Source organism: Schistocerca gregaria, chromosome 8, assembly GCF_023897955.1.
Source record: "Schistocerca gregaria isolate iqSchGreg1 chromosome 8, iqSchGreg1.2, whole genome shotgun sequence".
Taxonomy (NCBI): Eukaryota; Metazoa; Arthropoda; class Insecta; order Orthoptera; family Acrididae; genus Schistocerca; species Schistocerca gregaria.
This window is the reverse complement of record NC_064927.1, coordinates 357,801,600-357,824,089: the sequence shown is the minus strand read 5'-3', so window position 1 is coordinate 357,824,089 and position 22,490 is coordinate 357,801,600. Positions and strand designations below refer to the sequence as shown.

Sequence of the window (22,490 nt, the reverse complement as noted above, 5' to 3'; positions counted from 1 at the left end):
CTTCCTCATTAGTTATGTGATCTACCCATCTAATCTTCAGCATTCTTCTGTAGCACCACATTTCGAAAGCTTCTACTCTCTTCTTGTCCAAACTATTTATCGTTCATGATTCACTTCCATACATGGCTACACTGCATACAAATACGTTCAGAAATGACTTCCTGACACTTAAATCTATACTCGATGTTAACAAATTTCTCTTCTTCAGAAACGCTTTCCTTGCCATTGCCAGTCTACATTTTATATCCTCTCTACTTCGACCATCATCAGTTATTTTGCTCCCCAAATAGCAAAACTCCCTTACTACTTTAAGTGCCTCATTTCCTAATCTAATTCCCTAAGCATCACCCGACTTAATTCGACTACATTCCATTATCCTCGTTTTGCTTTTGTTGATGGTCATCTTATATCCTCCTTTCAAGACACTATCCATTCCGTTCAACTGCTCTTCCAAGTCCTTTGCTGTCTCTGACAGAATTACGATGTCATCGGCGAACCTCAAAGTTTTTATTTCTTCTCCATGGACTTTAATACCTACTCCGAATTTTTCTTTTGTTTCCTTCACTGCTTGCTCAATATACAGATTGAATAACATCGGGGATAGACTACAGCCCTGTCTCACTCCCTTCCCAACCACTGCTTCCCTTTCACGTCCCTCGACTCTTATAACTGCCATCTGGTTTCTGTACAAATTGTAAATAGCCTTTCGCTCCCTGTATTTTACCCCTGCCACCTTCAGAATTTGAAAAAGTGTATTCCAGTCAACATTGTCAAAAGCTTTCTCTAAGTCTACAAATGCTACAAACGTAGGTTTGCCCTTCCTTAATCTAGCTTCTAAGATAAGTCGTGGGGTCAGTATTGCCTCACGTGTTCCAACATTTCTACGGAATCCAAACTGATCTTCCCCGAGGTCGGCTTCTACTAGTTTTTCCATTCGTCTGTAAAGAACTCGCGTTAGTATTTTGCAGCTGTGACTTATTAAACTGATTGTTCGGTAATTTTCACACCTGTCAACACCTGCTTTCTTTGGGATTGGAATTATTATATTCTTCTTGAAGTCTGAGGGTATTTCGCCTGTCTCATATATCTTGCTCACCAGATGGTAGAGTTTTGTCAGGACTGGCTCTCCCAAGGCCGTCAGTAGTTCCAATGGAATATTGTCTACTCCAGGGGCCTTGTTTCGACTCAGGTCTTTCAGTGCTCTGCCAAACTCTTCACTAAGTATCTTATCTCCCATTTCATCTTCTTCTACTTCCTCTTCCATTTCCATAATATTGTCCTCAAGTACATCGCCCTTGTATAGACCCTCTATATACTCCTTCCACCTTTCTGCTTTCCCTTCTTTGGTTAGAACTGGGTTTCCATCTGAGCTCTTGATGTTCATACAAGTGGTTCTCTAATCTCCAAAGGTCTTAATTTTCCTGTAGGCAGTATCTATCTTACCCCTAGTGAGATAAGCCTCTACATCCTTACATTTGTCCTCTAGCCATCCCTGCTTAGCCATTTTGCACTTCCTGTCGATCTCATTTTTGAGACGTTTGTATTCCTTCTTGCCTGCTTCATTTACTGCATTTTTATATTTTCTCCTTTCATCAATTAAATTCAATATTTCTTCTTTTACCCAAGGATTTCTACTAGCCCTCGTCTTTTTACCTACTTGATCCTCTGTTGCCTTCACTACTTCATCCCTCAAAGCTACCCATTCTTCTTCTATTGTATTTCTTTCACCCATTCCCATCACTATATCTATATATAATAAGATACCAGAATGCTTATAAACTGAAACAAAAATCTGGAAGAATCCACTGTGATTTTTTTCACAGAAATCATACCAGAATATTTCTCCGACAACTTAAGGGAGCCACAGAAGACCTTAAACTTGATGGCTGCACTGAAATTTGAATACTGCTCGTTTAAAATGGGAGACCAGTACTATAATCAATGTATAACATAGTTTGGTAAGTAACTTATAAAATTAGTATTTGTATTATTAAGATCTTTATGTATAGATCATTTTCAATTGACATAGGACTTGTCCCAATAGAGTCGGATATGAGCTTTTGAATAGTATTTTAATGCTTTTGGTCAATAGTCAATATATGTGATATGAGGAAGAAAAGCAAGCCAAAAATAATCTGTCATCCAATACATAGAATCAAGTGCAAATTCACTAAAAATTTTAAGTATCAACAAAAAAGAACACTAGTGCTGAAACTGTGTCTCTATGCAAATGATAGCATAAGCAGTCTTATTTTTCTGCAAGATATCTTATTTTTCTATGAGTAAATCTTTAATCAACACACTAAGAAACACTCCGAGCTATATATTGTGATGAGAAAGGAAACCATCAGGGATTAGGATCAAATTCGATATTAGCTATGTAATAACGAGATATTGCTAGTTATGATAATTACATACTGATAGTTTTCTGTCAAAGTTATGCTTAGACCCACACGCAATAGCAATTGCATCATATTACCATACATAAACAGAATCTAAAATTTTCAACATGTTAATACTTTCCTTTAGTGCACCAACACCAGTGCTAAGTGTTCACATGAGGGCTAAAAATTTTACTACATATGGGGGGGGGGGGGAGGGGGGGGGGGACCGCTGATAATTTCATGTTGTTGTCAATGTTGTTTAAGCTGTTAGTCACAAGTTTCCTGCATCACCAGTCACAGCCCAACGATTCTTATCGAATATTCCTCTTTCACTTCTAAATCTACGCGATTGCTCTGCTATTCACAATTAAGTGCCTGGCAGAGGGTTCAATGAACACCTTCAAGCTGCCTCTCTACCATTCCACTCTCGAATGTCGCACGGGAAAAACGAGAACTTAACTTTTTCTGTGCAAGCCCTGATTTCTCTTATTTTATAGTGATGAGCATTTCTCCCTATGTAGATGGGCGCCAAGAGAATGTTTTAGCAAGTGCATAATTCTAATGAGTTCTATGCACCATGAGAAACAGATGAAACAACTGGAGAAGAAATGAAATATGAGATGATAACCCGGTAAGATGTGTACCATCTTTGTACTACTAAATGAAACTTTAAATGCAATTGACAATAAAGAGCATATTTCTGCAATTTTTCTAATGTTCTCAAAGGTATTTAATGTCATAAGCCAGGACTTCTTGCTCATGGATCATTCAACCTCAAAGGAACCAATATTTAGAAATTTCCCCACTCTACCGTCTCCAATCCTATGTTTTATATGGTCTTTGATGGTTATATACCGAGGTTCAGCCCAGTATCCTCAGTGTTTGAATTTTTAGGGGCTTTTAAAGACAGACTACTCACCTTCACATAACATATGAGGGCCCAAATGTGCCAAATTTGTTAGGCTTTTTAATTAAATAGTTGTAGCAAACATCTGTTGACTTTCTTTAACATACATAGACACCTTTTTTACACTGTAACACACCATGGCAAAAATTAGGTAATTAGTCACACCTAAATATAGATACAAGCCTTCTAAACGGCTAAAAAATTCATCACATTATTCTGAGAGCCAACGTTTGACCGACAGTTGTTACTTTTCATATGAGCCAATCATACCAAAATGTCAAAGACAAAGATTCCAAGACTGTCTTTGGAATCTTTGTTTTTAATATATTTTTCCCATGTGGAAGTTTCTTTCTATTTTATTTACAAAATGTCAAAGAGTTATTCCTACCTACAATACCTGTATATAGATCAGATTTAATTAAGATTGGATGCCTAGATGAAAAGATAGGCATCTGCAAAGTTGGCAAAGATTTTCTATATGCAAATTTTAGAGTACTTTTGGGTGGGGTAGGGAGGGGCAATATCTCAACTGTGTCTTGTTATATAATTATTTTCTTGCCACAGATGAAAAGAGCATGCTTTAAGCTTTGAAAGATATATTGTTTAATTTCTGGATCTTGCTTATTGACGAGTAAGAATACTTATCAAAGGTAGGGAACATGGACTATCAATAAATACAAAAAATTAATACTATTTGAAGTAAATCAGAGACATGTAATTGTACTATTAAAATTTGCCTATGGTTTAAGAATGTAACTACACTAATAAGAAGTATTTTACACTGTTTTACCGTATAGAATATAAATATAATAAAACCTCAGAAAATGCTTTTAAGATTATAAAATCTAGATCATCATAATGGAATGATATGTTGCTTTAGAATGTTTTAACCCTACAATGCATGATGGTGCATATATGCATTGTCACTTAGTTTGCATCGGCCTCGGCATTATCAAGCAGTAGTAGTTTTTTTAAGGCTCTATCTTCAAAACAGTGACACACTGCTGGAATCACCTCTTTCAATAGTTGCTTTCATTATTGGCAATTTTCACAGTGTCTTTGTTCTGTGCGGTGTAATCTTCACTGTTGATGTTGCACAATCTTATTGTTGAGTAGTGTTTGTATAATCAGTAATCACTGTTGTAGGTGAAGTTAAGCACTAAAGCAACAGTTTTGATAGCCTCATTTGTATATTTTATAGACAACCAAGACTGAATATGATACGCTTCAAACCTGGATATTCCTGAGCTTTCGCAATTGCTTGCTGTACGTAAAACTATTGTATGAAATTTGTACCAGATGTAGAGATGGGAGTGGCCAAAAGATAATCATTACACCATTAATTATATTGAAGGATTTTGCTGGCAATTAATAATTTGTTGTTCAAAATGCCATGAAATGATTTCATTAGGAGAATAGTCAGGCCACACTGCATTCATTTGTTGTCTATTTTGGTGTCAAAGAATGACAGAGTATTAGCAATTTATGATCAGCAACTGTCTTTGTTATAATAACAATATTGCCCATGCTTTTCAAAGAAAGTTAATAGCATATTTAAAGACAAAGACTGAAAACATTAAGAACATTTATTATTTTAGTGATGGTTCAGATGCTCAGTATAAGAATTTCAAGTATTTCATCAATTTATTTCTGCAAGAAAAAGATTTCAGCATCACTGCCGAATGGAATTTTTCTGGAGCAAGCCACGGTAAATTGCTTGTGATGGCATTGGGGGAACAGCAAAAAGACTAGCATTCTGTGCTAGTCTGTGGAGGCCCTTAGATGACTCCATATGATTTGTTCAAATTCTGTGAAGATAGTAATCTAGGCATAAAGTTTTTTTTATGTAGGCCTACTACAAGAAGCAACTGAAAAACTTCAGCCTGATCAAGAAACAAGGTTTGCCATGTAACGTAAAATATCTGAAACAAGAGAAAAACCATCAATTTAATATAATTAATTGCAGTCAGCTCAGAGTAAGCAGTGTTTCCAATGATGCTACATCATTCACAGTTAATGCCTTCGAAGCAAATGGAGAAATTCCAGCAATCTCAACTGCAAGTTTACAACCAGGACAATATGGTGCAAGTCGTTATCAGGAGGAAACAAACTGGCGTTCTACGGATCGGAGCGTGGAATGTCAGATCCCTTAAACACGCAGGTAGGTTAGAAAATTTAAAAAGGGAAATGGATAGGTTAAAGTTAGATACAGCGGAAATTGGTGAAGTTCGGTGGCAGGAAGAACAAGACTTCTGGTCAGGTGACTATAGGGTTATAAACACAAAATCAAATAGGGGTAATGCAGGAGTAGGTTTAATAATGAATAGGAAAATAGGAATGCGGGTAAGCTACTACCAACAGCATAGTGAACGCATTATTGTGGCCAAGATAGATATGAAGCCCACACCTACTACAGTAGTACAAGTTTATATGCCAACTAGCTCTGCAGATGACGAAGAAATTGAAGAAATGTACGATGAAATAAAAGAAATTTTTCAGATAGTGAAGGGAGATGAAAATTTAATAGTCATGCGTGACTGGAATTTGAGTGTAGGAAAAGGGAGAAAAGGAAACGTAGTAGATGGATATGGATTGGGGCTAAGAAATGAAAGAGGAAGCCAGGCTGCAGGAATTTTGCACAGAGCACAACTTAATCATAGCTAACACTTGGTTTAAGACTCATGAAAGAAGGTTGTATACATGGAAGAACCCTGGAGATACTAAAAGGTATCAGATAGATTATATAATGGTAAGACAGAGATTTAGGAACCAGGTTTTAAATTGTAAGACATTTCCAGGGGCAGATGTGGATTCTGACCATAATCTATTGGTTATGACCTGTAGATTAAAACTGAACAAACTGAAAAAAGGTAGGAATTTAAGGAGATGGGACCTGGACAAACTGAATGAACCAGAGGTTGTACAGGGTTTCAGGGAGAGCATAAGGGAACAATTGACAGGAATGGGGGAAAGAAATACAGTAGCAGAAGAATGGGTAGCTTTGAGAGATGAAGTAGTGAAGGCAGCAGAGGGTCAAGTAGGTAAAAAGACGAGGGCTGGTAGGAATCCTTGGGTAACAGAAGAAATATTGAATTTAATTGATGAAAGGAGAAAATATAAAAATGCAGTAAATGAAGCAGGCAAGAAGGAATACAAACGTCTCAAAAATGAGATCGACAGGAAGTGCAAAATGGCTAAGCAGGGATGGCTAGAGGACAAATGTAAGGATGTAGAGGCTTATCTCACTAGGGGTAAGATAGATACTGCCTACAGGAAAATTAAGACCTTTGGAGATTAGAGAACCACTTGTATGAACATCAAGAGCTCAGATGGAAACCCAGTTCTAACCAAAGAAGGGAAAGCAGAAAGGTGGAAGGAGTATATAGAGGGTCTATACAAGGGCGATGTACTTGAGGACAATATTATGGAAATGGAAGAGGATGTAGATGAAGATGAAATGGGAGATACGATACTATGTGAAGAGTTTGACAGAGCACTGAAAGACCTGAGTCAAAACAAGGCCCCCGGAGTAGACAACATCCCATTGGAACTACTGACGGCCTTGGGAGAGTCAGTCCTGACAAAACTCTACCATCTGGTGAGCAAGATGTATAAAACAGGCGAAATACCCTCAGACTTCAAGAAGAATATAATAATTCCAATCCCAAAGAAAGCAGGTGTTGACAGGTGTGAAAATTACCGAACAATCAGTTTAATAAGCCACAGCTGCAAAATACTAACGCGAATTATTTACAGACGAATGGAAAAACTAGTAGAAGTAGTAGAAGCCTACCTCGGGGAAGATCAGTTTGGATTCCGTAGATATGTTGGAACACGTGAGGCAATACTGACCTTACGACTTATCTTAGAAGAAAGATTAAGGAAGGGCAAACTTACACGTCTAGCATTTGTAGACTTAGAGAAAGCTTTTGACAATGTTGACTGGAATACTCTCTTGCAAATTCTGAAAGTGGTAGGGGTAAAATACAGGAAGCGAAAGGCTATTTACAATTTGTACAGAAACCAGATGGCAGTTATAAGAGTCGAGGGACATGAAAGGGAAGCAGTGGTTGGGAAGAGAATGAGACAGGGTTGTAGTCTCTCCCCAATGCTATTCAATCTGTATATTGAGCAAGCAGTGAAGGAAACAAAAGAAAAATTCGGAGTAGGTATTAAAATCCATGAAGAAGAAATAAAAACTTTGATTTCGCCAATGACATTGTAATTCTGTCAGAGACAGCAAAGGACTTGGAAGAGCAGTTGAACGGAACTGACAGTGTCGTGAAAGGAGGATATGAGATGAACATCAACAAAAGCAAAACGAGGATAATGGAATGTAATCGAATTAAGTCGAGTGATGCTGAGGGAATTAGATTAGGAAATGAGGCACTTAAAGTAGTAAAGGAGTTTTGCTATTTGGGGAGCAAAATAACTGATGATGGTCAAAGTAAAGAGGATATAAAATGTAGACGGGCAATGGCAAGGAAAGCGTTTCTGAAGAAGAGAAATTTGTTAACATCGAGTATAGATTTAAGTGTCAGGAAGTCTTTTTTGAAAGTATTTGTATGGAGTGTCGCCATGTATGGAAGTGAAATAAGGACGATAACTAGTTTGGTACAAGAAGAGAATAGAAGCTTTCAAATTGTGGTGCTACAGAAAAATGCTTAAGATTAGATGGGTAGATCACATAACTAATGAGGAAGTATTGAATAGGATTGGGGAGAAGAGACGTTTGTGGCACAACTTGACCAGAAGAAGGGATCGGTTGGTAGGACATGTTTTGAGGCATCAAGGGATCACCAATTTAGTATTGGAGGGCAGCGTGGAGGGTAAAAATCGTAGAGGGAGACTAAGAGATGAATACACTAATCAGATTCTGAAGGATGTAGGTTGCAGTAGTTACTGGGAGATGAACAACCTTGCACAGGATAGAGTAGCATGGAGAGCTGCATCAAACCAGTCTCAGGACTGAAGACCACAACAACAACAACAATATGGTGCATGTATGTTTGACAATTTTGGTGGGTTGTAAATGTGTGTTAAGTTTCATGTGAACAACAAGATGTCCTCGTCAGCTTTATGCATCCACGCAGTTCTGCTCATTCCTTCCACTGCCCAAACCCTAAAGACACTTGCTGGATTCTGGGGCAAGATATTTTCATGACTTTAGATACCCCACCAACATCATCATCAGGAAGACAATACAGTTATCCACAAGCTGTCCTTGATAAAATTGTAGAACTGTTTAACCAAAAATGAAGCTGACTCTTTATTATTTCTGTTTTGGAAATTTGCTGTATTGTGTATTATACTTAATTTTATGGCATGTGTTTAAGAAATGTCTTAAAGTGATTTATATACTTGAATAAAAAAGTTTATTATGGGGCTTAATGAGCAAAATATTTCATTTTTCAATCTTCTTGAAGTGCTAAAATAATAACTTTTGAAAAATACTCTTACTCATCAAAATACAAGATCCAGAAATTAAACAATATAGCTTTCAAAGCTTAAAGCATGCTCTTTTCATCTATGGCAAGAGAAAAAAAAAAAAAAAAAAAAAAAAAAAAAAAAAAAAAAAAAAAAAAAAAAAAAAGAGAGACTGAACAAGACACAGTTGACATACTGCACCCCCCCCCCAAAAAAAAAATACCCTAAAATTTGCACACACAAAATTTTTGGCTAATTTTGCAGATGCATATCTTTTCACCTAGGCATCCAATGTTAATTAAATTTTATCCATATATAGGCGTCATGGGTAGGAATAATTCTGTTAAGTTTTGGTGTGATTGGTTCATATGGAAAGCAGCACAAACCTTAGCTCTCAGAACAGTGCTACATATTTTCTCACCACTTCAGAGGATTGTATCCATATTCAGGTGTGCCTAAATCCTTAATTTTTGCAATTGTGTGATACAGAAAAAAATTTGCCTTTGTATATTAAAAATAATGACCAAATGTTTGCTAGAACTTTCAAAAAAAGCCTAGCAGACTTGGTACATTCGCACTTTAATATGTGATGTGAAGATGAGTAGCCTCTCTTTAAAAGCCCTAAAAATTAAACCACTGAAGACACCGATCTGAAATTTGATATATAACCATCGAAGACTATAAAGAACTTTCACACCAAACTTCATTAGAGTTTTTGCTCTACATAAATGATCTGGAACCAACCAGCCCACATCACAAGTATATTAAATTTGCTGATGACACAAACGTGTTAGTCAAAGGAGCAACTGAACAACTGCTGCAACATGAAATCAATACTTCACCTCAGATATTACAAAGTGGTTCTCAGCAAATAATCTAATAACAAATATTAAAAGAAAAAGTTACTATAAATCTACTTACAGTACAGAATAAGCACCCATTAAACCCAACCTGCAGAATTACTCACCAGAAAGTTGGAAAATGTAAATGCTACAAAGTTTCTTGGACTATGGATTCAGGATCTGAGATGGGTAATCAATAAACTGAACACCATTTGTTACTATATAAAAATTCTATCATGCTGCACATCAATGTAAACAACAAAAAATTTGTACTTTGCCAAAGCAGAAGCCCTACTGTGATACAGCATAATCTTCTGGTGAAACTCAAGTGCTAAAACAGTTGTTTCACAATGCAAAAGAGAAATGTATTGGAAAGGGCAGTTCCCAGAAGTACATGCATAAAGAACTAGAATATCATATAACCTATCTACCTCTTATATATCTCTTTCACCCCATTCTATCGTCTTATGTCTCTGCTCGATGAGAATAACTCACAAGCTGCAATAACATAACGAGAAAATTCCCAACTAACAATGGGACTGACATTCAGAAAAGAAAAGTATGTTTACTTTCATATACATAGTCATTACTACTACTACTACTACTATTATTATTATTATTGATTGTTATAATTATTTTTTATTGTTATAATTATCATTGTACTACAGTTATAATATCTATTTTTTTCTTTAACATCAATACTGCATAATAGGCTATATGTCCTTAATGTTAAGTAGAAACTGTAACTCGTTCAACCTGAGTATGCCTGGTTAGGTGTAAGAGAGGGCCTGAAGGCCCTAATCTTGCCAGGTAAAATAAATGCATAAATAAATAAAGCAGTTTCATCATTATGTATAAACTGTAAATATCTTTTAACTTTCAAATGTGTGCCTATTGTACAAAAATCTGCAGTTGTAAACTATTATCACAAACACACTGCAAAACTCGAAACTTTTTAAACTACATTAATTGTGCTAAATTCATAAGTAGAGTATGACAGTGTATAACTGTATGTTTTGTGGAAAAAAATGACGTCGTAAACTACGATCACCGATGCAGTAAGAATGGTACACATATACTGCTTTTTCGTGTTCTTGGTAGTAGCATCCATCCACTTCTTGTGGTTCAATCACAGTATGAATTAAACAGATTACGTACAATTGCGAGTATGTACTAATTTGCTTCGAACTTTTTTGCATTTGTAATCGCTACTCAAAAGGAGAGAATTTCTGAAAATGCTTTGAAAGACACCAGTCAATCGTCAATTACTTCAGAGAGATGACAAACTCAAAAAATCCGTGGACAGACTGTACCCGAGCAGCTAAAAGATGAAAGTGTGAAGTAAAGTGCGGTGTCTAATAAGAGAAGTCAGTGCTGCGAGTGTATTTATAGGTCACCGTGTGTTTTTTTACAAATGCTCTAAGTTTGTGTGTCTCAAAAAAAACCAGTTTCATTTAAAAAGCCTGCATGATGTAGCTTTATACGTTAAAGATGAATGTTAAAAAGAAATTGCAGACACTCAGTTAACTTACAAGTTTTCTTTCGTGGTTTATACTTAAGTCTCCGCACTGCCCGAATGTGATTTTCTTAAATTTTTGCCATTACACAGTTCTTGTGAAACAATAAAATAGCGTTAATTCGATTTTCACATTGTCATGCAATATTCACCCTTCGTAATCATCGTGTTCTTGAACGTAAATGTTGGACTTATTTTCTAATTGCATTAGTAAAACAAACAAAAATTTACTATAATTAAAATCAAATCGTGTTTGCTTAGTTTGTATACACAACATAATTAAATAAGAAACCTTTTGTTATCAACAACAACGCGTGATACAAAACAATTATTCGTAATTACTTACAATGGTTAGATATAAGCCTCTAGATAGCAAAGGTTTTCAGAATGACAATATCCTTGTATTATAACTTATTTAGGAATCCTTAATGGGCCTATAGCATAAGACAAAAATCCTACCTCGCCAGTCAGAAGTAAGGTCTTACAATAAAGACTTAACAGAACAAGATACAAGCAAATTCCGGGCTCCCGCCACTATTCAAAACACACGACATCGATAGCTCGAAAACACTGCAAGGAACTTGATCTTTCCAGACGGCTCCGCCCATTTGGATGTCAGAGGTGTCGAGAACATTCTCGTACAAAGCCGCTGGCTATTTAAAAGCGCCGACTGCGCGTACGTACATCGCAGATCGAAGTTGTGTGTGTGAGTGTGACGTACGTACTACGTCGTTTCTCCTGCTCCGATTGTTGTGGTTCTTAACAGAAAGGTAAGGGTTTTATGTGATTGTAGTTTTTGTAATTTTATATGTAATTCGTAGTGGTGGGTTTGTTGTAATAGTTAACGCTATCTTACAAGCACGCATGTTTGTCGCTGATAAATTTATAATTTGAGAATTTTACTCTCATTCTGAGAAGTGCAGTTGTGTTGAAGGGAAACGCTATGGTTATTAAGTTCGTTAATTTCTCGAATGGTCGTAGTGTTCTAAATTTAAGCGTAATTTGAAGAAACTTGTTGCTCAGCCGCGAAAGAAATGTAACTGATTTTTTTTTAAATTAAAGATGAAGCACACTGAATGTAATATTGTATGTACATGTTACGTTGGCCTTAAAACTTCCAAGATTACTAGCGCTTTTCCTGGAATGTGAGGAAACTTTCTTGATCAGACGCAGGGATATGTGGATTGGTAAAAGATGATTGTGGAAAGAGCGTAAATTACGCGTGGTTGCATCGTGCGATGAAATAAATAAATTTATTATGACTAGACGGGGCATATTTCGATTGGCGTATGTGTAAATAACTTACCTGCTGTGGTCTTATTAAATTTCTTTTCTCTCCTCAGATGGCCCTTGTTCGTGAACTATTCGACGAACTAAATCGCCCAATGTATCTGTTTGATCAGAATTTTGGGCTTGGGATGTTGGGTGATGACCTACTGATGCCGCGCACAGCTACAGTGCCTTTGCTGTCTGGTTACTACCGTCCGTGGCGTCATGTTGCAACGAGGCACAGCGGCACATCGAACATTCAGAATACAAAAAGCGATTTTAAGGTGTGGTACTAGATTATTAGTTGTTAATGACCATTTTTAGTTGAAATTGGCCCACACTGAGTACAAACTTAATTTGTCTGTGTGTTACAGGTGAGTCTTGATGTGCAGCAATTCAAGCCAGACGAAATAAATGTAAAAATGGTTGACGATTTCGTCGTCGTTGAAGGAAAACACGAGGAGAGACAGGATGAGCACGGTTTTATTTCCAGACAGTTTACTCGCAGATACAAGCTACCAAATGATGTTGAACCAGAGGCAGTAACGTCAAAACTTTCATCTGATGGTGTTCTTACCATTACAGCTCCAAAGAAAGTAAGTTGTTTTTGTATGCTCTTAAGTTTTCATCATTGTGTAACATATCTTTCTGTTGCGTGGGGCCAGAAATGTTCTTTTTCGTATATAACTGTCTCGATTTTTATCTATGACAAATACTACGAAGAATAAAAAAATGTAAAAATACTTTTTTAGGATCGTGCAGATTTTTGTGGATGTAGCGTTTCGTACTTCTCACAATAAGAAAATATATTAAATCTGAGTACAGAATGGTTAAATCAGTCAAAAATTGTGAATTTTAAGAGACTGCTCAAAGACATAAATTGGATATATGGTTGAAATACTTCTGACTCAAATGGAAAATACAAAGGTTTCGTAAATAAAGTTACTTCCTCTAGTTTTCCCCTAAAGGGAACTCAAATCAAGCAGAACCATGGATTGCGCAAGGAATAAAAATATTATTTGGGGAAGAAAGGAGACTGTTACTCCATAGGAACATCTGATATTAGCGTTGTTTTACATTACAAAGAAAACTTAGTGTTGCAACCTATTGAGTACACTGTTACTTACATCTTGGGGGCTATCATGTTTGACAAACTTTGCAATGGAGTATTTGAGACCAGTCTTTACTAACAACTTCTGTAAAATGTCAGTGACATTCATGTCTCCCAAAGAAGTAGCAGCCTTCATAAAATTAAGTGTCTCGTTAACCTTCTGACAGCAAATAATGTATTATTGTAGTTCTGTTTTTTTTTAATGGCTCTAACAAGGGAGAAGTTATGTACACATACATTGCTTTCTCTTGTGTACATTAATGACATTTTACCTGTTACGTTGCCAGCTGATAAGTTTGTTTTGTTTGCAGATGATACAAACATTACATGTAGAAATTGCTGGTGATCAAAATTTTCACTGACATTGATAAATGGTTAGAGCTAATTCAATGTCTTTGAACTTTGAAAAGATGCACTATATGTCCTTCAAAACCTATAAGGCATAGTCCAATGAATGCAGGTGGACTAGGAAAAAATTTTACCTTCATAGTCTCGAATGTTACTGAATTTACCATATGTTAAAATGAAAGACGAAGAAACACATTTTTGCTTTCACCAAAAAAAAAATTCTGCTCAGATACAGCCCTCCAAAGATGACATTGTGCACACCATTTTTTTGAAGATGTGAAGTTGGCCAAAAATTTTAAAATCCTGTATATCTTGAACAGTTGTAGATTTTTTTTTTCCCCCCCCTTCTTACAAAAGTGAATCCATAGTTTTATCATACAGTTCAAACCTGCTTTATTATCACATAACAGACTCATAAAAATCAAAACCTAGCCTAATTTAACATTAACATAGTTTTAAAGGATGAGAAAGAGACTTAAAAATGTGTTCCACTGCTTCAGTGTCTTCCTTTGACAAAGTGATGCATTCCTGTTAAAACAAAGTTCACAACTATTTAGTTAACTCCTAACTGGTCTCTGCAATCCACCAGTTACAGTTATACACACATGCCTCAGACACCCTCCTCAGGTTGTGAATCTGAATATTATTCTGCTTGTTACTGATGTGTTAGCCAAACTAACAATTTCTTCTTTCTCACTCTTTAAAGTGCGGGCAATATGAGTTCGTCCATAACGTAGTCCAAAAATGCGTCTTCTCAACTCCTTTCAAAGGAGTACCTCATTTGGGATTCCCCCCCTCCCCCGCGCTCACAGAATTTTTAGATTTCCTCCTTGGACAAAAGAATTAGGGCTGTGGATGTGTAGGATTTTGACTCCCTTAAAATCTCAGCTGGCTGCCTACAGCATCACAAGCCCCTTTCCCATGACCAGTTGGACTGTATACATATTCAGTTGGCACAAGCACCTTACTCAATTCAAACAGCTGGTAACGATTCCTAAAATGACTAGGAGCACCATCAGCAATAATGATCTCTGGCCCTGTTTGCAGTTAAAGAATTTTTTACGTTGCTAGCCTACTTGTGCTGAGTCATGTCATGTCATCACATAACTGCAACACTTATGGTCTGGGTTTAAAAATGTCACTCCTTAAAAATTGGAACCTTGTTATTTCTCCAATGATACTCTTGTACTTCTTGTGGGATAATTACAGACCAGTTCTCAGCAAAATCACAGTGAAGAACTAAACACAGTCAGCCTTTACACACCCTTTAACTTCTGCAATGTGTTGTTGCAATTTCTTCAGATGGTGGTGTGGTACTGCTTTCACTGACAATTTACAAAGTTCAATGAGGCTGTTAAAGGCAACAGTTTTCTTAATTAGTTTATTTTCCTCCCATGTCACACGTGTAGTTTCTGCAGAGTTACCTGCTACATGTTCCAGGTCACGTGTCTGTGAAGACAGTATTCCCTTTCCAGGGCAGTCACCACATTCTTGAAACAAACAAATCTCTCACTTTGTCACAGACTAATAACTTCACATTACCTACAAAGGTTGTCATATGTCATGTGCTCCAGTAAGTTCTTCAAAATTACCACATAAAGTTCAAAATTTGTGCAGCACACACAGACAATTCTAGGTGGTTGTGGAACTACCCACTTAGGTTGTAGTGCAGAAAATTTTGATCTTACTATATGTGAAGTTGTGTAGTTGCTCTTATAAATTGCAAAAAATTTCTTTAATTCTGCGAGTCATGTAACTCTTCACTTTAACAACTTTTTGACCTTCTACCTTTAAGAGTTGTGGTGTGTCTTGTTGGCACTCTGGTGAGAACAGTCTCATTTATCTTCCAGATAAAATGACTGCACTATTCGATTTGAACTGCTTCTACAGGAAGACCTAATTTCTTGCAAGAATGCTTTGAATCATTTTCTTCCGGAGATAGAACTTCTACTTTGAAGAGTGTGGTCAGTTTTGCTGTAGTGTATTCATCTATAGCTTTAGTAATTTCTCTGCACGTTCTTGATGCATAGAGCTTATGACTAGATCTCACTAACAATGGTTTCTTAACAGGACTTAACACCTACCTCTGCCTCTGTAGGTGACTGATATAGGGTATTTGATTCTTCTTCTACTGATGCAAAATCTGCACCATGGGATGCTTAACCTTGTTCAGATACTATTGTCAAAACATATTCACTTTGTATCCCCAGCCAGAAGACATTTCAAATAGTCCTATTCACACAAGACAATGCAACTGTGTCAACTGGCAAATTCCTCATGAAAACACAGAACTGACTGGATGGTGTCATATTTCTTAGAAGCCCCTTCCATAAACAAATTAGTACTGAACAACTACAATACAGAAACCTGCAGTAAACAACCCCAACAAAGAAACAATAACTTCAACAAAGACAATAGAAATCAACATTGTAACAAAAATTAGTAAGAAACAACTTCAGTGAAGTCATACACTACTCTTGAAAGTTAAAAGAAAGACTTTTTTTTTTTTTTTTTTTTTTTTTTTTTTTTTTTTTTTTTTTTTTTTTTTTAAGTAAAACCTATCCAACTTTTGTGGTGTAAATTCAAGAACATCATGTAGAAAACTGTTCAAGGAACTAACCACTGTTCACAGTATATTTATTCCTTAATGAAATTTGTTGCAAGTAATATCTCTGTTTTCAAGCAATAGATCAATACTAAGAAAAAGAGCAATCAACATAAATACCTAAAGTCACTTACCTTGGTCTGGAAAGGGGTCCAATATTCAGGAACATACAATTTTCAACAATATTGCCAGCAACCATTAAAAACTTGGTTTCATATGTCATAAGTGCACAACTAGGTTTTATTTTGACTGTATTGGCTCTGTAAATATTAGCAGTTGCACTTCAATGTATTCATCTATTTTGACAATCTCCCGACAAATGATCAGAATAGTGAGTATTATATTCATCTGTTTTTATAAAAACTTTCACGTGTTCCACACCCAAAAGAATCATCTCATTTTTGGGTGTATGGAACAAAATGTGAACCTAATCTATTCTAATGCAATGTGTGTCTTTCAGCAACTGCCTCCAGCAGACTCAAAAGAGAGGGTCATTCAAATTGTGCAGACCAACAAACCTGCCTTGAGATCTGCACCTGGAAATGATGGTGACAAACAGGAGAAGATGGAACAATAATTTCAAAAAAAAAAATTCATTGAGCAACTGTAAACATGACTGGTTCATTAAATTTTGAGACTGAAATAAGCTTGAATTCTCATATTTGCATTTCTTTGTATTCTAAGTAATAAAGAACTTTTTCTCAACTTAGAGGTTCTTAATCAACCTTACAAAAGCCACAGTTAAAAGTAATGGAATCTTGCTATGTATGGGCAGTTAATCTGAAGGGAGGGGGGATGTGAATTTGAAGTGTATATTGTGCACTGAAAATAATTTATTGCACAAACTGCAAGGTAAATTTCCAACACTTGAGTGCTAAAGTATGCTAAAGTCAAGCTTTGCGTTACAGCCACTGGAGTGTCAAAACTTGTCAGTGACTCCGCTTCCTTTTAACGCCCAGTCATTAGGAACACTGCAGATTGTTATCGGCAACTGTTTGTTATTGTATTTGTTTTGTTGGGTATTGTGTTGATTGGCACATAGTTAAGGGTATGTTATTGTTGCCTTAGTAACTTAATGTGAGTCAGTATGTGTAGCAATTTAAATGCCAGTATTTCAGATAAATTACCTGGGCAAAACAAGAGCCATACATTAAGAGATTCTCGCCTTGACTAAGACATTCAGTTCTAAAACGATATAAAACGATAGAACAGGTCCCCCCCCCCCTCTTTATGGGGGCATTCATGCAACCAAAATTTAGCGCAGTAAAAAGTCCCATTAGGAATTGCCTTCATCTACATTCTACGTGAAGTTTGCAAGCTTATAGTTTATGCTGAGAAAAAGCATCCAGGGACAATTATGCCAGTCAAGACCAACACAATCATTGGGTTTGTTGTTCATTGACCTACTTACTGTAAGCTGTCAAACCCTTTTGAAGCCAGATATCTTCCAGGAAATGGGTGAGAAAGCAGTTTAGTATTTTCAAATGTCATTATTTTGAGTAACATGAACACAAAGGTATTGTGTAAACAAGTGAGTACATAGTCAGGTGATTTTCAAAGGCTCAAGTACCTTTATCTCTAGGAAACCAATGAAGCATCTTTTCCTAGTCAATTATCCATGAGGAAATATACCTATCATAAACAGCAAATCTAAAGACTTAAAAAAGTTATGCCATATACAGTGTGCCTCAAACCTTTTGGGTCGAATTGAAACAGGTGATAATTGGTCCACAACTGGTTATATTGAGATAGGAATGCAAATTTGAGGCTGTCAGCACTATAGTGGCCTAACCCACAGTCCACTGGTTTGTGGCATGGCCACTGGAAGATATCGATGTTTGCAGAATTGGTGTACAGCAGTGATTGCGGCATGTAGCGATGAATCTGGTATAGATAACGAGGTATGGTGTCCGGTAATTCACTATACGTGGAATTAAGTGCAATAGTGTTTTTAGACTGTGTGGGTCAGGCAACTATTGTTTCAGTGCACTTGGCCATAGTACACAAAACATTAGATAGGCTGTTATTGCTTTACATACTGTAGTCAAACAATGGATGAGATACAGATGAGGCATTAACGTTCATCATCCGTATCACCATTTACAGGGATGGTGTCGCCACGTGGCTGTGCAGATGTCTTCAAATTACGGTAATTAACCGTGGTACACCGGGGATACAGATTGCAGCAAGGTCATTAAATCGGTCTTTTTCAGTGCGCTAATAGCGTGTCCATTGGGATATAGTATGTCCAGAGTCTCAATTACTTTGACCCTTGTTTAGCAAAACTGACGTTGGCAAATGCGACATCTGGCTCATTGGAGTACGTATAAAATGTGATATGGGGACGGTATGCTTTTGTGTCAACACTTTACGGTTATGTACGTTTCCCTCTAAACGTACTGTGGACATAATTTCCTGTACTTCACGATGATACTGAAGTCCTGGTCACATGGTAGGTATGAATGCCCACAGGCTAAGAATTTATAGAGGGTTACTTCTGGTGTGAAGTCTGCATGCAGAACCATGAATTGACACAGTCACGTTGTTTGGACCTTATGGAGAGACAATCCAATTTCTTTCGGTCTTCAGGATGCTTCGCTCTCACTCCATACACGATTACTTTCTTGATACATAGGTTGTGTACTCTAAAGCAGTATGCCCACAATTGCTGCTTGTAGTAACACCTGTCGTAAGTACCAGTGTCAGTAAAGTCCTCATCAAATAAAGGGCAAACGTGGTTCTATTGTTGTCCTGGTGCCTCCTTTCTGCTGCGTTGTGATGCATTCCTGTCTGCATGCTCTCAGCCTTTCATTGATGTTACTCTTTCATGTTCCCATTTATCCTTCTCTTCCGCAGTGTCGACTCCAGTGTGTTTGATGTTAGAGGTCACATTTACGGCAGGAATCACTTACAGGGGGATGCAAGGACAATATTAAATCTTGTATTAAATATTGGACCAAAGAGATAGGATCATCATGCTCGGCTTTGTTAAATGGTATTGCTTCTCCATGCTCAGTTTTAGTGAAAGATACTTCTGATCCACTGTTTCATTAATTCTAGCATAATGGCTCCGATATACTGGAAACCATTTTATAAGTTCTCTACCGCAACCGTCTTTGCTATTCGTGTTTTGTTTTTAGCAGGGCATGCGCCTCACTTATCGATGAGTGGGGTCTGGTGCTTCACTTTGTGTGAAAGAATCTATGTAATCCTGCTGTCTGATATCTGCAAAATGTTCTTAAAGAACATTTTACACACCATCACGTCCACTCCCTGATCATTCTGGAAATTGCACAGGCGTGTTGTTACTTGTCGCGACTCTGTAGTACCAGAGGAATATGCGTGTGCTGTAGGGACTACCTTAACCGTAGCAAAAATGTATGCCGACTGCAAATCAACTACCTACTGCATAGAACAAGTCAAAATAGATGTTGCTGGTGTTCAGGTGAAAAATGTTTACCACATTCCTTCAGACGCGCATGTTCAGAGAGTGGGACATTTGTTTAGCACTACATTTCCCTTCACGTTAATGTATTCTTCCCTTCTCTCTCTCTCTCTCTCTCTCTCTCTCTCTCTCTCTCTCTCTCTCTCACACCCACACACCTCACTCACTCCATACCGTGGTGCAATAGCAGCCCATGTGGCATAGGCCACTACTGTTTCGTGTGGCCCTGCATGGTGTAAAAACACCTGATTCTACCTCATTGTCCATGGTGTTCGAATACATGTCCGGCGATTGTAGGAGGTAATGGTAGGGTGTAAAGTGATGTTCTGTGTGAATATCATTTCTTCAAAAAAAAAAGAAAAAGTGGGTTAGGCCACAGTTGCACTGATAGCTTCATTTATTGTGTACAGTGCATAACGACAACATGGCTCATAGTAATTGTTGAAAGTGATGCTGGGTTCTGTTGTACACTGGAACAGACAGCAAGTGGTAAACCGCATATATCCCTGACCATCAGACAGACATACTCTATGTAATTTAGCTCTTAGCTTGTAGATGTGTTTTGAAGAATGCACCCGCGCAATAACCTGTGACGTACGCGCATGCAGCAGGATGTAGTGCCCATAAAGCTTTCCCAACAAGTGTTATCTTAAAGATTGTATGTTACTCTTTGTCAGACGTGCATTTATTGTATGGTGCAGCAAGATGTACTGCCCTTAAAGCAGCACAAATGTACAGAGAAAGTGTAGTGATCCACGCAATTTATGGAAGGGCACATATCATGTACATCAAATATAGAGCTCATAGTAAAGATGTGTGTGGTCACAATTAGTTTGTAAACATTGGGTCACATATTGTGGGAAAGTGTTACTTGACAGCTACGGAGTCTACGGGCTGGGGAGCATTTGTAATATCTGTGGAGCAAGGAGAAATGAAGGAGCTCTGGTACCAAGGAAGACACCAGCACCAGGGAAGACAAATATGATGTACAGAAGCAATTATTGTTTTATACTATTGACATGTTAATGAGAGGTCTTAGAGACAGTACTATTCATTATTTCTGGGACTAGTAATTTCCCATGTAATGTGTAACTGTTTATGAAAGTTTGTGACATTATACAGAATTAGTTGGAACCAATCTAGATTTTATTTAACAAAATCAAACAATGGAAAATCAAAGATGGATTACTACACAAAGCACAGCTGGACTCTGAGGTAAATCAAGAGAGTTGCAAGGGTGAATCTCGACATGAATCTAATAAGGAAGTGTTAAGGTGGTAGTGTTAAAAGTAGCTACGTGGAGTAATAGATATAGAACATACATTGCTCAATCATTCGAAACATTGCCAGACAAGCTAAAAATAGCAGTCAGCAGCCATTAATAAACATACCAAATGCTATCCCAAAAAGCATTATCCTAATGTCCTGGATATACCTTCCCCTGAGATGGCCAGCATGGACACAGTTGCCTCACAGGCCTTTGTAGAAGTGCAGGAAGCTGGGGAGGTGGCCATGTATGTGGAGATATGACTCCCCTGCTCCCTCTCCACAAGCAAGGGTGACAGAGTCCAAGGTAAAAGACAAGCCGTCTTTCGTGTGTCTGTTTCTCCTTGACGGGAACATTATGAGGTGTTGCTCCACAAGATCATTGTCTCTCTTCAAGCAGCTTCTTTCGTCACCATGACTATACTATCCCTTCTCCCATACCGACATCCTGAACTGCCACACAAACCCTACCCTTTTCACTGGGGGAATCATGAGGCCCTCCGGCTTTTATTTTTCTCCCTGAACTTCAATTTCTGCTTTGGGTTTTTCTTTGGTTTCCTTTAAAACATTCTCATTGTGTATACTGAATAACATTGGGGGTGGGCTACAAACATCTACATCTATACTCTGCAAATCACTCCAGTTGCATGAGTGATTTGCAAGCAGTCTACTTTGTAGACTGATTGCACTTCCCCAGTATTCTACTCATAAACTGAAGTCTACACCAAATTTACACACAACTGAACATGTTACTCCTTTCTCAATCACTGCTTCCCTTTTATGTTTTTCAACTCTTGTAACTGCTGTCTAGGTCATAACTCTGTCTGAGACTGGTTTCTTTTCAATTTTCAAAATAGCAAAAATTCAGTATGTGCAGTAGCATAGATTTACTAATCATTACTTTATGAAAAAAGAATAGTCATCATAATGTAACTTAATTACTACTCAAATCAAAATTAAGGGGATGGAAGTTGTACCAAATCATTGCCCTACTTCTCAACTTAACTCTGAGTACTACTTTCATTCAACCAAAAAATTAAAACCTCACTAAATGTTCCCAAATAGGTGACCTATCAGAATATTCACATAACTTTAGAACAACGGTTATCGGTTAAACAGCCAAATTACTGTTCTTCCTTCCAGTATTACCACTTTAAGCTTGTAATTCCTCAGAACACAAATAGAAGTTTTCAGATCACCTATAGATCTGATAGTGCAGCATTATATGACTTGTACCTCACTAAAATATTTCCGTTTCTGTTAAGCTCTCATTCCCAGCTGCAGTGTCATGAATTGCACAATATACACAGTACTGAATGTTGCAGAGTTCAAAAATAGATCATTAGTATAGTTACACCACATTTGTTTGT

The 22,490-nt window shown here is 37.2% G+C and overlaps 2 protein-coding genes across 2 annotated transcripts in view; one reads left to right on the top strand and one right to left on the bottom strand.

Moving 5' to 3' along the window:
* The window catches only part of LOC126285185 (uncharacterized), a 43,162-nt gene extending 32,238 nt beyond the window's left edge, over positions 1-10,924 (bottom strand). Inside the window, exon 1 of the mRNA XM_049984492.1 lies at positions 10,874-10,924. The gene's annotated coding sequence lies outside the window, so the exon portion shown is untranslated. The remainder of the gene's footprint in view (positions 1-10,873) is intronic.
* Positions 10,925-11,719: 795 nt separating this feature from the next.
* Positions 11,720-17,114, top strand: LOC126284639 (protein lethal(2)essential for life-like). Its single transcript, XM_049983716.1, has 4 exons — positions 11,720-11,846; positions 12,420-12,629; positions 12,720-12,941; positions 16,870-17,114. Exons 2-4 carry the CDS (start codon positions 12,420-12,422, stop codon positions 16,984-16,986), a joined length of 549 nt encoding a protein of 182 aa, XP_049839673.1. The 5' UTR covers positions 11,720-11,846; the 3' UTR covers positions 16,987-17,114.
* The last annotated feature ends 5,376 nt before the right edge of the window (positions 17,115-22,490 follow it).